General features: G+C 35.3%; 1 protein-coding gene across 15 annotated transcripts in view; it reads left to right on the forward strand.

The window, feature by feature from the left end:
- Positions 1-14416, forward strand: part of LOC128157480 (pleckstrin homology-like domain family B member 1) — a 55778-nt gene that overhangs the window by 31212 nt on the left and 10150 nt on the right. For 11 of the 15 annotated variants that reach the window (XM_052820044.1, XM_052820047.1, XM_052820048.1 and 8 more), the window contains 10 exons: positions 388-3059; positions 5571-5696; positions 6891-7028; positions 7280-7312; positions 9680-9871; positions 10083-10175; positions 10324-10434; positions 10767-10874; positions 11151-11355; positions 12841-13027. In XM_052820044.1, the coding sequence (XP_052676004.1) occupies positions 388-3059; positions 5571-5696; positions 6891-7028; positions 7280-7312; positions 9680-9871; positions 10083-10175; positions 10324-10434; positions 10767-10874; positions 11151-11355; positions 12841-13027 (3865 nt within the window). Of the gene's footprint in view, positions 1-387; positions 3060-5570; positions 5697-6890; positions 7029-7279; positions 7313-7561; positions 7574-9679; positions 9872-10082; positions 10176-10323; positions 10435-10766; positions 10875-11150; positions 11356-12840; positions 13028-14416 lie in introns of all 15 variants that reach the window. The other 4 variants (XM_052820049.1, XM_052820051.1, XM_052820050.1 and 1 more) reach the window with 4 other exon arrangements.

Below are 14416 nucleotides of genomic sequence, written 5' to 3' on the forward strand. Positions count from 1 at the left end.
TAAATCAGGAGTATTTGATTTTGGAGCTTTGGCGAAAAGGGTACCTGGATGTATAAGGTGTAAACTATGACCTCATGGAGTAAATTTTCTGGTTTCCGTGCTTCAAATCCTGGCAGAGATGTGTCATTAATCTTTTTCCTTATTAGCATGTGTCTCCCCTTGTACATTCCTTACCTAATTACTACGGAAACCAAGATGCGTGAATGCTAAAAGGTGAAAATAGGAAAATTATTGAACCAGTGGGAGGAAACTTGTTTTTGTACACTCGTATTTCACGCAGGATGTCTTTTGAAAAAAGTTTGATGAGATTGTATTGTCATTGAAATTTATAGCAGAACATGAGCTTCGAGTAAATTTTAATTGAGTCTAATTTTTTTTATTTTTCAGAACTGGAGGAAAACCCTGAGTATCTCAAAATGATATCAGATGCTGGAAATACTGTGCAAAAACGGTCGTCTTCTGGATCTGACAAAAGTCGCAAAGGATCGTCTTCAAGATCTCCACATAGCTCTTATAGTAATCAACAGGACGATGAAGAGTTTCTAAACAAAGTTTGTAAGTTTGAGATGATCTCGCGTGGCAAATCCTCACCTACAGCAAGATCTCCAGTGAGCCAAAGTTTTTCACCCGATGGATCTTACCGTTCTTATACACAAGCAATGTCTGACCAAAACGAAATGGGAAAATCGGAACCTTTATCACCTGTGGAAATGAAAAGAGGCTATGTCTCGTCTCCGCTGGAAGGAAAACAGTATGTGCCAAAGCCAAATTATACTTATGCAGGAGAGAAACTTTTTACAAAAGAAACAGCTACAACTCGTGTATCTGCAGATATTCTCAAAAAAGCTGGAAATGTGCAAGTGACTGAACGAGTGACCAGCACTGGAAGCTCTAGCTCCAGTTCTCTGACCAGTGTTAGTAGTGCTGGGGGTGCCACTCTGAGCTGGCACTCCGACTCCAACAAATCCTCCCCCAGAACCAGCTTTGTGACTCTCTCTTCCCAGAATTCCACAGAACATAAGAAAACTCTCATTACAGTTGTGTCGCCAAAAGTGTTCACCTCCAAAGTCAACTTAGAGACTGATGCAGAGAAACTCGCTGAAAGTATCATGAATGGTGACCTACTAGCAACAGCTTATGACAGTGCTGGAAGTAGTAACTCGTCCAGTAAAAGAAATACTTTTGATGGAATGGACTTTGATTTCAATGAACTGACTGCGAGCCAGCAGGATTTGTCTATGAAACATCGTGAAATTGTGGCTGAACGAAAAAAGGAACAAGAAATGGAAAGACAAGAAAAACAAAGGTTAGAGGAGATTCTGAGTATGTGTGCAGAGTATGATCAGAAGGTCTCTGTAGACACTGTGAAAGTGAAACAACAGACCTCAGTCAAGGCAGAGCCTAAAATCCCACCTGCAATGCAACAGTTCCTGGACAATAATGTTCCCAAAATGTCAGGAACACCAAGTCCTAAGAAATCTTCACCTGTCCCTACCAAATCTACCCCAAAGACTCCAAAAGCTGGTGATTCCTTTGTTTTTGATGGCACTCCAGTAGAAAAAGTGGAGCAGTATGATCAAAAGAAGAGACTAGTGTCTGATTCCACTAAAAGTGAGAGTCCACTTATTTCATACCAGGATGTCACTCCATCCAAAACACCATCAGGGAACAAGATAGTTAGCCCAATCATAAAAACAGACAGAGATGGACAGTATTCCCGCTCAGGGAAAGGACAAATCACTAGCACACCTAAATCTGTGAACTTTAAAGATGAGAGACCTCTTGAAATAGAAGACAGCCCTAAATCGTCTAGAGGAGGTCAAAGATACTTCAGAGAGAGGAAAGATTCTGACTATGATAGTGCTGACATGATTATAGAACCACCTAAAATGGTCAATGGAGATGTGCCTGCTCTTCATGGAAATGATAGGCACCAAAATGCACAACATTCTACACAGCATAGTGCAGAAGTGTCTGAGAAATCTGAAAGTGTGAATCATAATGGGAAAACAAGTGTCAAAGTGAAAGAGGACGAGTTTGATAGAGAAAGTATGGCTTCTCCTCTACACAGACCAAATCATTTACCAAGTTTTCAGGATTTTAGTAATGAAGTCAATTCATTGGATAGGAAAGAAAAATCAGAATTCAAAAGTTCAATGACAAAAATCAAGACCAATGGATCATTAACAATGATTTCATCTCCCAGCAACACGCACAAGGAATTTAGCTTCCAAATGCGAAGAGCAAGTTCCAACTCATCCAATTCAGAAGAGGAATCTGCGAGTAATTCTGAGGACACAGGAACTATCAAACGCCGTCCAGGGCAGTTGCAAGAGTTCCAAGTGCAACGTAAAGGCCCGGGGTCATCAAGTGAGGTGAAAGACAAACTGAGTCCAGATGACCCGCCCACAAACTTCCGTCCTGCGATGGGTAGCAGGAGCCCCAAACTTACCCGTAAACTAATGCATGTGGAGGACTCAAATGAGAAAGGAAATGAAAACATCACCACATATCATATTCATCGAGAAGAAGTAAATGTGAAAGTTGTGGATATTGATATTGACGTAGAGAATAAAAGTCCCATTGCTGTTCAAAAATTGAGTGAAAAACAAGATTCTGGTCCAGTCAGCTGGCTTGAATCCCAAAGGAGAAAAGTGGAGAACGGACTTTTTAACTTTAAAGATGCAAAATTACCTCAGAATGGACTTTCAGAAAAGCATTCTAGCCCTGACTCCAGTAGTGCTACCAATTCAACTGCAGTGGACCAGAAGACTGGAATTTATGAGAATATACCAGCAAGATCTCCAAAATCATTCCCTGGTTTCAAAGTGGAAGTGAAACAAGGAACAAAATTGCAGTCTTTCTGGGATGGAGATAATAAGACATTGGTGAATGGACTGCCTGGTTCCCGTAATTCCTCAGGTTCTGGTGGAGGAAGAAAGTCGGATGATGTGGAGAGTCTAGTGTCAAACAGCAGTGACACTGAGGTCAAAGGGTCATCAAGGGGTCACCGAAGGTCGGGGGATCCATCCAGTAGAAGGAGTTCAGGACATAGCAAAGTATGAAAAATTTGAATTCAAAGGGTAGTAACTCTTATTAGAAATGTAGGTCATTATTCTCATATATCTACCTGATCTAGTTTTGTGAATATAGACATTATCTCCAAGAGATCTATAAGGCTGGATAAGGCACCTGTAAAAGCTTGACAACATTAAGAGTTTGTATGTAAACTGTAATACTTTTTTTCTGTGTCCCATTAAAAAAAAATGTAAGATAAGTTTAGTTAAATACCAACAGTGGAATGTCATTCTTTTTTGCCTCACTCTCAGAATATTAAGTAGTTTGTATGTAGTATTTCTGACCTAAGGTCCTCTTCATTATCATATAATGTACCGGAAAAAACTTCTCAACTAATGCCGTTTGTTCAAAAAGCGAAAAAGCCATGTGGTTTTTATGAAATATGTAGGCACAAATATGACAAGGATGTGATAGTCATTGTGGTGTTTGGTGAATTTCGAGTGGTTTTAAAGTTTTGGAAAGCTACCATAAAGACAACAATGGTCGACTGTGAAAACATGTTAAGTTTATTTACTCGTAGATGGACGGGCTGATAGACCGTTTCTTACCCCGCATTACAAACATTTAAATGACAAAGGACATCAGAAGGATCTGCTATCATTTTGAGATTTTTTTTTTCTTCGTAAAATCGGTTTAAACCTCTGATAAATTGATCGCTGTTTAGGGATTGGAGTAGTGGTTTATAACCATATATGGAAGATTTACGCTGACTACGTTATGTAATTATTCTTGTTTGTTCATGGACATATTAAGCAACATGGAGGTATGTTAATGAGATTTTTGACTTGTATGGGGGAAAATCATGTCTACAAAAAATTCTTGAAGCACTCAATTCTTCATAACTTTTTTTTTATTTTGAGGAAATAATCTCTACTTTTTTTTATTACATTTAAAGAATGGTACGTTACTTTTCAACAAAACATGATTTTATTTTTTCCTCGAAAAAAGTGAATTTCCCTGTAAATTTTAATTGGTCGATGAAAAAGTAGGACATTAATTAGGTTTAATTTTTGTCAGAAAATGACAATTTGTTTTCGTTGTTCTTGTAAGTTGTCACCATATTTCACATGGTAATCTTATTCTCGTTTGTATCCAGAAGTAAAAATGATGTAGCTGTTATTATGAAATAATATAGGTAAATGACTGGAGACGAGGAGAGTTAGATATTTAGTGTTTTTGAAAGTATAGCACAGTAGATAAAAGATCAGGTATATGCATTCTATGTGTTGTCACCCACCAGGTGTTAGAGACTCAGTTATCAGTGTAGATGATCTCTAGTAGGTGATGATTATTTCTAACGGTCCACCCCGGGACAGTATAGACTGATTCACAGGTAAGTTCAGATTTGTACCTGGTCACAGTGGCAGGTAATTCCAGGTTTCAAATAACGTCTGACTCCAGGACTTCTGTAGTTGGTACATGTTGACACAGTTTACACTCGCTCCTGTATCTCATTTCAAACTTACGATTTTCAAAGATATGATTAATCTAGGCCTAGTTTTTTTGTCTTTTCAATGTCAAATGTTAGCAAACAAGTAGGTGGCAGTTGAAGAGTGAATTTCCTGAGTTAATGTGCTCTGGGGGTGACTAGAATATCTTGGTTCTTACATAATGGTTTATTTTAGTCTTCAAGATTCCTTTGAAAACTAGACTCACCTCAGTAATGTAAATCAGATATGCTAGCTTTTACAATGCACCTGTAGGAATTTAACAGGAGTGTTGTGAAGAGATATGACCAAGTTATGAGAATTTTAATGTCTAGTAAAAAAAAAAAAAAAAAAAAGGTGAAGGTAATAAATTTTCCAACTTTCAGTTTGATTGACTCTTTATACTCCTGATTTTGATAAAAGAAAGAAAGGGGAGTGGGATGTTGTGATGACATTGGGCAAGCTAGGACAGTAAACAGGTAGACAGATAAGATGTCAAGGTAAAATAGTGATAACTATAAGGCAGGCATACCAATTCACTCCAAAAACCTGTAAAATTCTCACTAATTCAGAAGACAGGCGTGCAGATCCAGGCATAAATTTTACATGGTTGTCAGGACTAGCTTTGTTCAATGGAGCCTTCCTTTTCGCTCTGATCTTCTGATCTTTATTTCTTTTTTTTGCACTTTGTAGAATTTTTAGGTATGTGCATGACTGTGTAGATTTCGTACTAATTGATAAAAATATTTTTTTATTCCATAGGGAAGTGGGTTTTTTTCACTTGTGTTTAGATTTATTTTCATTTCCAAGGGGTAAATTTAGAACAACAAAGGTTGGATTAAACTCACTATTAATCAGTACATGTATATAACATGTCTAGCTATGGACATTCGATCAGTTAGGTTGTCTTGTCATCAAACAGGTGTTCCATATATAATTGATAAAAGTACTTGAAGTCAAACTGACAAATATGCAGCTCAATTATTTCTTAACTAGAGTAAAGATCTGTTATTGTACATGATGGCTGCTGAGTTATTTCAGTTTGGCATTCTTTCTATCCTGCAGGATTCCGAGTCCTTTCAGCAGCTGGATAGACTGAAGAAGGACAAAGTGGAGCTCGTGTCCAAAATCACCTTCCTGAAGCAGCAGATAGAGGAAATAGAGAAACTGGAAAATGAAGCCATCCGAGAGGTATGATGGTTTAAGACCTTTGTGCTTGGTGAAGCAATTGTTTGTATTGAATATATGCTGAATACATTTCCACTGTATGAAAAATATACCAGAAAGTTTAAGGCCGGTTAGGGCTGAAAACTCTTCGATGTTTGTTCATACTGAACTGCTTTTCGTGTATATCATACTGATATCATTGCCATTGAATTTTATTTTATTTGATTTTCTTGAAACATTCCAAATCAATCAATATCAGTACTTGAACAGTCTGATAAGCACACTGATACATGTATTAGACTGCCAAAGGTGAATTTTTATAAAACATTAAGAACCAAAGTGTTTTTGATACAAGTATGATAATACCGGGTATATTTTATGCATGTGTATTACTTGAAATGTAATGCATAAAGAGCATACCTATAGCTATAAGTTGCTATGAAGTATTTTCTGCAGAAATCCATTCAAATAGCAGTTTATTTTCAAATGCAGGAAATATGATACTTGCTTTTCAAGTTGGAATTGTCTGCAAGACATAAGCGGCTTATATATTTTCAAGAGTTAGCTGCCTATTATCAAAAACATCTTATTTTCAAGACTTTTGGGGGATTGTTGAAAGATCTTACGCATAAATGTTTCATCAAAAATGAATCACTTCAAAACATTGACAAAAACAAAAATTTGTTGTGTTTGCATTAATCACCAGTTCTATATATACTGATCATTATATTGATGAATGTGACTTGGGTACATGTATCATCAGTTGTAAAGCAGTGTGTTTTTGTTAAGTGGAAGCTTATAATCATGCAAACAGTTGTTTAGGTATCTCACGCTTACATGTATTTACTGACTACAGTTTTGGTTAGATATGATACTAATATAAGGCGAAATATTGAAATTTGTGACATGTAAAGGGTTATATACTTGGTTTTTACTGTTGCATTTTAAACAGTGTGTACGTATAATTTTCGCAGAAATCCTCTACATTTCATGATATCTTCTGCATTTCATGATTATTCTGCTTACCTCAGGTTTGTTAAGTATTTATTTGATATAGACCTGTGTATGAGGATGTGCTCAATTTATAATTGAAATATGTACTAGGATATTAATTTTAAATCTTTACATCTAAGATTCACCAAGAATGGATACTGTAGGAGCTTCATTGACAGTAAACTGAATTTGAATGGGAAATTCTGAATGTTTTGTCATTTGTAGCTTGAAATGGAAAAAGCTCTGTTGGATGGAGAAAAAGAGACAGAGATGGAAGAATTACAGCGTGACCAGGAGCGGATCAACATTCTAAAGGAGCGGCATAGGGAGGTGGTGGAAAGGGCAGCAAGGGAGAGGCAAAAGGTGAGGACGGGCTCAACAAAGGGATCTAATTATGGCTTCTATATGTACCTGTATTACAATCACTTCATAACAATGATTTTTGTACAAACATTTAATTCACAACACATGTCTTACATATGTACATGTTTTTAGCAATTACATACTGCACTATAACTTGTCATGTATCCTCAATTATATTTAAAAAATATTTAAGGAATATAAGGTAATGCTTTTTAAAGAACTTTTTAATTGTAAATATATGATGTATTCAGCAGCGAGTTAGAACAACCAGCAGATTACGTAAAGTAAGATTTTACTGTTGTGGAGTGGAATTTTTTCATAAATTTCTTTCGCAAAACACAGGCTTTATGACAAGAACCTTAAAAGGGATCAAAGATGTAGAAAATGTTGCTTAAGCTTACCAGATTATTTTTTGCTACATTTTTCTTCTGGACTTAGTTATAAATGTTACTTCTGAAGAATTCTTTCTTTAAATATGCTTACATCTCTTGCCACCACATGTAACCTTTTGCCTACTGTCTTTCTGATTATAGGCCAGATTTTGGGTGCGTATTTCTCCATGTTTAGTATTGTATAGGATGTAGTGTGTACAACAACGAAACTCTTAACTCGCCCACTTAGGGCATGAATTCTCAGATTTTGTGGTTTGTAACCTGAATGCTGATTGGCTGAGTGGCTGACAATGAAATGCCAGTTGTATGTTTTCTGCGAAGGCATGTTGAGAGGTTTTCTCTTCTGAATTATGATAATGTTTGATATCTATAAATTACTATACATATATTACACTAGTATGTACTCAGAAAATATTGGAATGCAAAAAAGATATACCGGTACCCCAAAGGAAGAAATTCTAACAATTAACACTTGATATTTCTAATAGTTGATATGATCCATGTATGATATATGATATGTATGTAGTGAACCCCGACCTGCAAATCCTTTTACTATTGCATATACTCTGAAACTTCTAATATATCTATACACATATTAACGCTATCACTCTTTGTTATAAGTTCAGTTTGATTTTTTATTGAAAAGTTATACATGTATTATGCAAATGTTGAATCAGTTATTCAATTATTAAGGACTACTGCATGACAATAAGACACCCCCCCCCCCAACACACACCTACACACACACAAAACAAGAATAAACATGAAAAGAAATGGGTAAATCTCTTGTTGTCTTGCATCATTTTACAAAAAATCTTAACAATGTTAATTATCTTCTGTATAAAGCTAGAATTATATAAATGTTATCTTTCATCTCTCTTGCATGGTGGTCTATAACGTTCTGCGTTTGATCCTCAATTAGTTTACAATCAAAATGAAAAAAAATACTGCACTGTAGTTAACAACAAATGACTGAAACTAGCCATGCGTAACAGTGAATGAAGATTTCCTGCTGTATAAGAATGATGCAGCACTTGTTGGTTGAGAGTGAATGCTGGCTTTAGATGCTTGATCTCAGGAAATCTTTCCTTGCTTCACTTAAAAGTAAACTCTTTTCACAGAACCAAACTTCATTAATTCATATTCAGATGCTATTGAATAGAAATTTTGTTTCCTTTGCCCCCTTATTGTTATTCAGTGGAAAGAGCTTTTGCACTGATCAGCTACTGTTTTATACTGCAATGCACTATTGATTGTGCAAAGTGAAAGGTAGTAGAAAACTTGTTGATATAAATACATGTACCAGTATACAATAAGAAATTGATGACATTTTAGCCTACTTTCTAAGTACAAACAATCAAGTCACAAATTCTTCCCACTCTAAATTAATAAGTTACTGTGAATTCAAGATTTCATATTGAATTAAGTGTGAAAAAATTAAATCAAACAAATATATAAATATACATTCTACTGTGTTTTTCCATTAAATTCTGTGATGTTTAAATGCCTCTAAATGCAACACCTATTCACTGCGTATGAATTTACATGTAATTTACATAAGAAGTTCTCAAACAGTGATTTCTATGTAATCGGTTAAAAAATGTATTTCATAAATGTTGTCAAAACACCATGTTTTATAATTATTCAACAAAACAGTTGACTTTATTGTTAAAAGCAACATTTCAATAGTTATTTGTCATGGATTATATTTTCATGCTCGTCGATCTCATCTCAACGGTCTCTGTGAAAACCAGTTTAAACCGGTATTACAAATCAGCTGTTCTTGCTGTTACTAATTTACTCCCTCCGTGGTCTTCACTTTATATCGATTTATTTCAGTAAACAATTGATTTCTTCAGTAAGGGAATGTAAATATAAGCATTAAATGATTTATTTTTGACGTCGTCGTGTCAATAACTGCCGTCAGGTGAGCAGACAAATTATCATAACGCGCTAACGCGCGTTATTCAATTTGTCTGCTCACCTGACGGCAGTTATTGACACGACGACGTCAAAAATAAATCATTCAATGCTATAATACCTATCTTCTAATTGGCAACTATATTTATGAATTGATTCAATTGAGAGATAATGATTTTAAATGAAGTATAAAGAAAGAATTAAATAATTTCATTGTTGGGGGGTAAAGAGTTGGCTGATAACAACTACAATTAGGATCAAGTTTGTCAGAATTACAAGTCCTTACAATAGAATTTTAATAATACAGTAACAAAGTTGGATTTGAATTGAATTTGCCAGGAGCTGCAGCAGATGGAGAAGCAGAGAGAGCTGATCCAACAGTTAGAGCAGCAGCAGCATGAGACGGAGCAGAGACTGGAGGCATGCCCCAAGGACGACGAGGAAGACATGTTAGAGCAGCATCAGCAGCAGATGGACAGCATAGAACATCAGCATAAGATATTTGATGACATGGAATTCAAACAACTGGAGGTGGTTTTACTTGTTAATTACTTGTTTAAATGCAGTTTAAGGGCTTGTGTAGATAAAAAAATTGTAATCGCATCTTATGGAGACCGAGTTTCCTTTTGTTCAGAGAAAGCAAGGCTCCACAAATATTGCCAATGTAAAGTTACAAAGTTGTCTTTTCTTTCAATGAATTGTTTGATTTATAGAAATAACATTTATTAACTGAACTTTGCAGTCTGAGGCCAAGTATGAAGAGGAGAAAGAGCAGATACAGAGAAAACTCATGAAAGAACAGCAAGAACTGTTAGAAAAATACAGGTCAAGGGAGGTAAGCCGGAAAATAAAAAAATTCAAACAGGCCGTGGGCATTAACCTTCTTTAAATTACCATTAATTACTTGGAGCATTAACCAACTTGATGTAAATAGCATGTAATTTCCTTCACTAGTGATGTAATATTTGCAATGTAATTTACAGAACCGTCTCGTGGAAATAGATGGCCATAAAAAGGAAATGTTTTCTGGAGTCCGGAAAGACATGCAGTCCATGGAACAGAAGAGGCAGAGATTGGTGGAGGAATTCAGGAAGGTGCACGATTATTGGTCTATTTTGTACATGATGTAGCTGTCTTTATCATTTTAAGTGCCTCTGTGTTGTTTTCATGAAGCTTCTCTAGCAAATCTTTCTCAATTTTTCACATACTTTTTTTCTTCTATTGTAATTTTAATTTTTTATGTCCTCATTTTCCTTTGGTTTAAATTTTGAAAAAAAATTTTGTGCAATCTCTGTAATTTGATTTGAGCAGTCTCACTCTCTTGTTGTGTAGACATTGTGTTGTGCATGTTTGATTATTTCCTGGGTGAGCAGTCTGCTTGCTTGACATGTTAGATCCTAGCATTAGAAATCAGTCTTGCTTTCAGGAAAAAGTAGAATTGTCAAACTTGGTGAAGAAAATCCAAGAGATTTCCAAAATGCTGGCTCTTCCTGTCAGTGATGATAATAGGGACTCGTTTTTAGCCGACTTCCAGGTACCAGCGTTAGAACACAGGAACTGTAGAGTAATGCATCAGCACACTTAAAAATCCTCTGTTGAATATAATTGTAAAGCAAAAAAACAAACACAACAAGTTGTTGTTGAAATATTTGTATGAAATATGAAACAGGTTTGTTTCATTGTCATATTCATCATAATTTGAAAGTTTCTGTATGTTCAATTTGACTTAAAGTTAAACTTGTCAGTTAAACTGGTGAATACATGTACTTATTGTGGGTTTCTCGCAAATAAACTGAGACAATGTTTTTAGGAAGGAAAACTCTCATCCAGAGACAGCTACACCACTGACCCCGCCCCCGCCAGTCAGGGGGAGAGGGAGGGGTCAGTCCCCCTCTCTGCCACGTCAAGTCCGACAATGTCCTGGATCTCTTCCTCCTCTGAGAAAGGTGAGCGCAAGAAATCAGCCACCATGTTGGAGATCGAGCGAAACCACTCCCTGTTCCTCGAGCTTCAAGGCAAGTAGTGGTGTCCACTGTACACTGAATGCCTTAGTCGGACCAACGTCTGATCCAAAAGTGAATGCTTTCTATAAATTTCATTAAGAAATGTAAATTATTTTTTATGGATATTTTTCAATTGTAAATATTTTATAATGAGTGATTTTGATTGAAATATGCATTATGTAGAGTAATGATTGTTGTTCAGTGTACAGGAGGCCCAAGATGGCACTAAATGGGTGTAGAGAGGGCATTTTTTTTTTTTCCTTTTTCAAATACCACATTGTGTGAGATTGGGAACTCTAAAACAGTGTATGAAAATTGTAATTTTTTATTTGTTGGTATATTGTTTCTTCTTCTACCTCCCAAGCTCACTGGTAATTGGTATTTTTAATTACTGTGTTATGGGCAAAGTTGTGGAACAAAGAAACTAATATATAACTTTTAGTCCAAAATATTCATTTTGAAGAACATGATACGATATACTCAGGGAATTGCATCCACAACTTTCCTATATTAGTGGATTAGGGATTTGCAGTATGAATGACTAGAATTTATATTAATTATTAATTGTTTCCTCTTTTATCATGGCTTGATCATTTCACATACAGCTTTTAATTTCTTAACAAAGGCAGGACTATTTTTCATGGTAATATATACAAAGTCACTGTTTACATGAAACTTTCAACTGTCAAAGCTTTGTTTAATATTTATCTTTCTGCACAATAATTTTTCATCAGTTTTCTTGCTCTCTGGGGAGGATTTTACATTTAATAATTGATACATATAATCACAATGCAATGGGCCATAAATCAACAGCAATACACCATATATATGTCTGGAAAAATTCTTATCCCTATGCACAAATTATTAAAAACTAATTTAAAAAAACAATGGTGGTGTGCACTTGAAATACACTGCATGGTTACGAGGATTTATTTATAGCTATGGAAACTCAGCACAGAAAAAATTATATTCGGCCATTTTTTAATAAATGAATATGTTGTGATTTTAGCTTCAAACTTTGGTAACTTGTTAGGATTCACATTATCTTGTTAACATTCTAAAGTACCTATACCAACTGTTTAACAGATTTCTTCTCTTAAAATAATTTAGTTTTCAGAATTCACTTTAGAATATGACTAACTATATTTAGAGCATGTGTGTTGTAATGATATCCTCTCTTTTCTTATTGTCTGTAAGTCTCTTATAAAAGAATCTTTAAAAGATATACTATTATGGCATTTTTGCATGAAATGAAAGTAAACAATCTTATTAATGAGAGCTTGTAATAAATTATATCCTCTGTCTACTTTAATTTATGTTCTACAAGATATTTAAAAATATATATCTATCTCTTGAAGCATGTACATATTTTGCCCTTGCCTCAGTTGAATGCTTGTTAATTAACTGTCAGATTCATTAATTAATTTAAAATGAAATGAACTACACAGCTGCAGTAATGATCATTACATCATAAAGATTGTTTTTTGGTTTGGACAGGAGGTCATGTGATAGAACAAGAGAAGAAGCGAATCGAAGAGTTGAAACGGAGGGCAGCAGATGAGGGAAGAGCTCAATGGGAGGAGAGGAAACTCCGAGAGGCCAACTGTAAAAGCTTCAACTCGCTGGAGTCCGAAGACAGCAGTGTCGCCAGCAGTTGTGAAACACCCTCTGAGAAAGAAACAAGGTAAGACAAGTGCTTCCAAGGTCAAAGGTCAAAAAAGCTTTAAGGGATATACAAGTACCTTAACATTTTTACAGGATATAAAACATATTTTGATAACAGTTAGCTAGAATTGCACTGGTTTCAGCCTGTTCTTCACTAATATGTTACAGCATACATTTTACTAATTGGTATACAATATGTTTGCGCCAGAACATTTCATGTTGAGTAGTAGTAACCAAGATAATCAGCTGTATATGATTCCCCAGGACTTGATACAACAGGATATTGTTAAAGTAGTCTAATAGACAGCTAGTTACAAATGACAGCTCCTACATTGCGTAGGGTATTCCACAAGGTGGTGTGAAAGGAACAAGATACCACATTATTTTTTGTCGCCTGTCATCGAAAGGATGTAGACCTTTATTCCGCACCACTTGAGTCTGTCATACTGTGTTCGGTTATGATGGAAATGAGTGCTATCTTCCTTACAAGATGCTTAGGATCAATAGAGCACTATACTTCAGAAGCTTTATTTAGCTGTAGGTTTCAGTTTAAAGCCATTTTTAGCAGAGATTTATGGCTTGCTGCTCTTGCGTAATGATTTGATTGTTTCGTCAGGATGTTGTTTGCTTGTAAGCTGTACTCTGGTATTAGCAATGAAGCAGGGTGGTGTCATCAAAATGTGAGGAGATTAAAATCTATGGCTTTAAAGAGGATGGAGGGAAAAAAGGTTAATTTAATTGCTCTGAAAATGAGTGCAATATAAAACTTAATTGAACTGTTTCATAAATCAGTGATTTCTTAGTCATTGTTACACAATACAAAAAATGAGCTAATGGCCAGTGAACCAGTTTAATTTATACTCTATTTATTCATTTTAGTAATTCAACTTTAAAAAAAAAACAAAAAAAAGATTGTCATGCATCGTTGTATCCCTAGCTCCCAACTTCCCATATGAATGAATCAGCTGATATGATGCACTTTAATGATTCCATTTTTGGATATAAATACATAGGTATGTTTCAGAAATAAAATCCTCTGTATATGGCTTCTCTTATTGGATGCTGAATATCACAGATAAAGTGAAGAAAATCAAGACTAAGTAATTCATCCTGTTGACATAATTAACTAGTATGTGATCTTTTTGATTATATAGCATGATGTAATGGCTAAAAGCAATTATGAGTCTGGATTTTTCTGTTTGAAATACTGGCGATAAAGAATTAATATCCATCTGTATGAAAACAATTTCCTCCGGGTTGTCTGCCATGCATAATTCATTAGATTGAAGCCGGACATAATATAGGTAGAATCAGTAGATGCTGTTCTGACAGGAATTAATGAGATTGATCACTGCTCGCTGAAAGCCGGAAAAAAAGACAGGCAGTTCCTAGCAAAAAATTAAGACTG

The sequence above is a fragment of the Crassostrea angulata genome, chromosome 7 (genome assembly GCF_025612915.1).
Source record: "Crassostrea angulata isolate pt1a10 chromosome 7, ASM2561291v2, whole genome shotgun sequence".
Classification (NCBI taxonomy): Eukaryota; Metazoa; Mollusca; class Bivalvia; order Ostreida; family Ostreidae; genus Magallana; species Magallana angulata.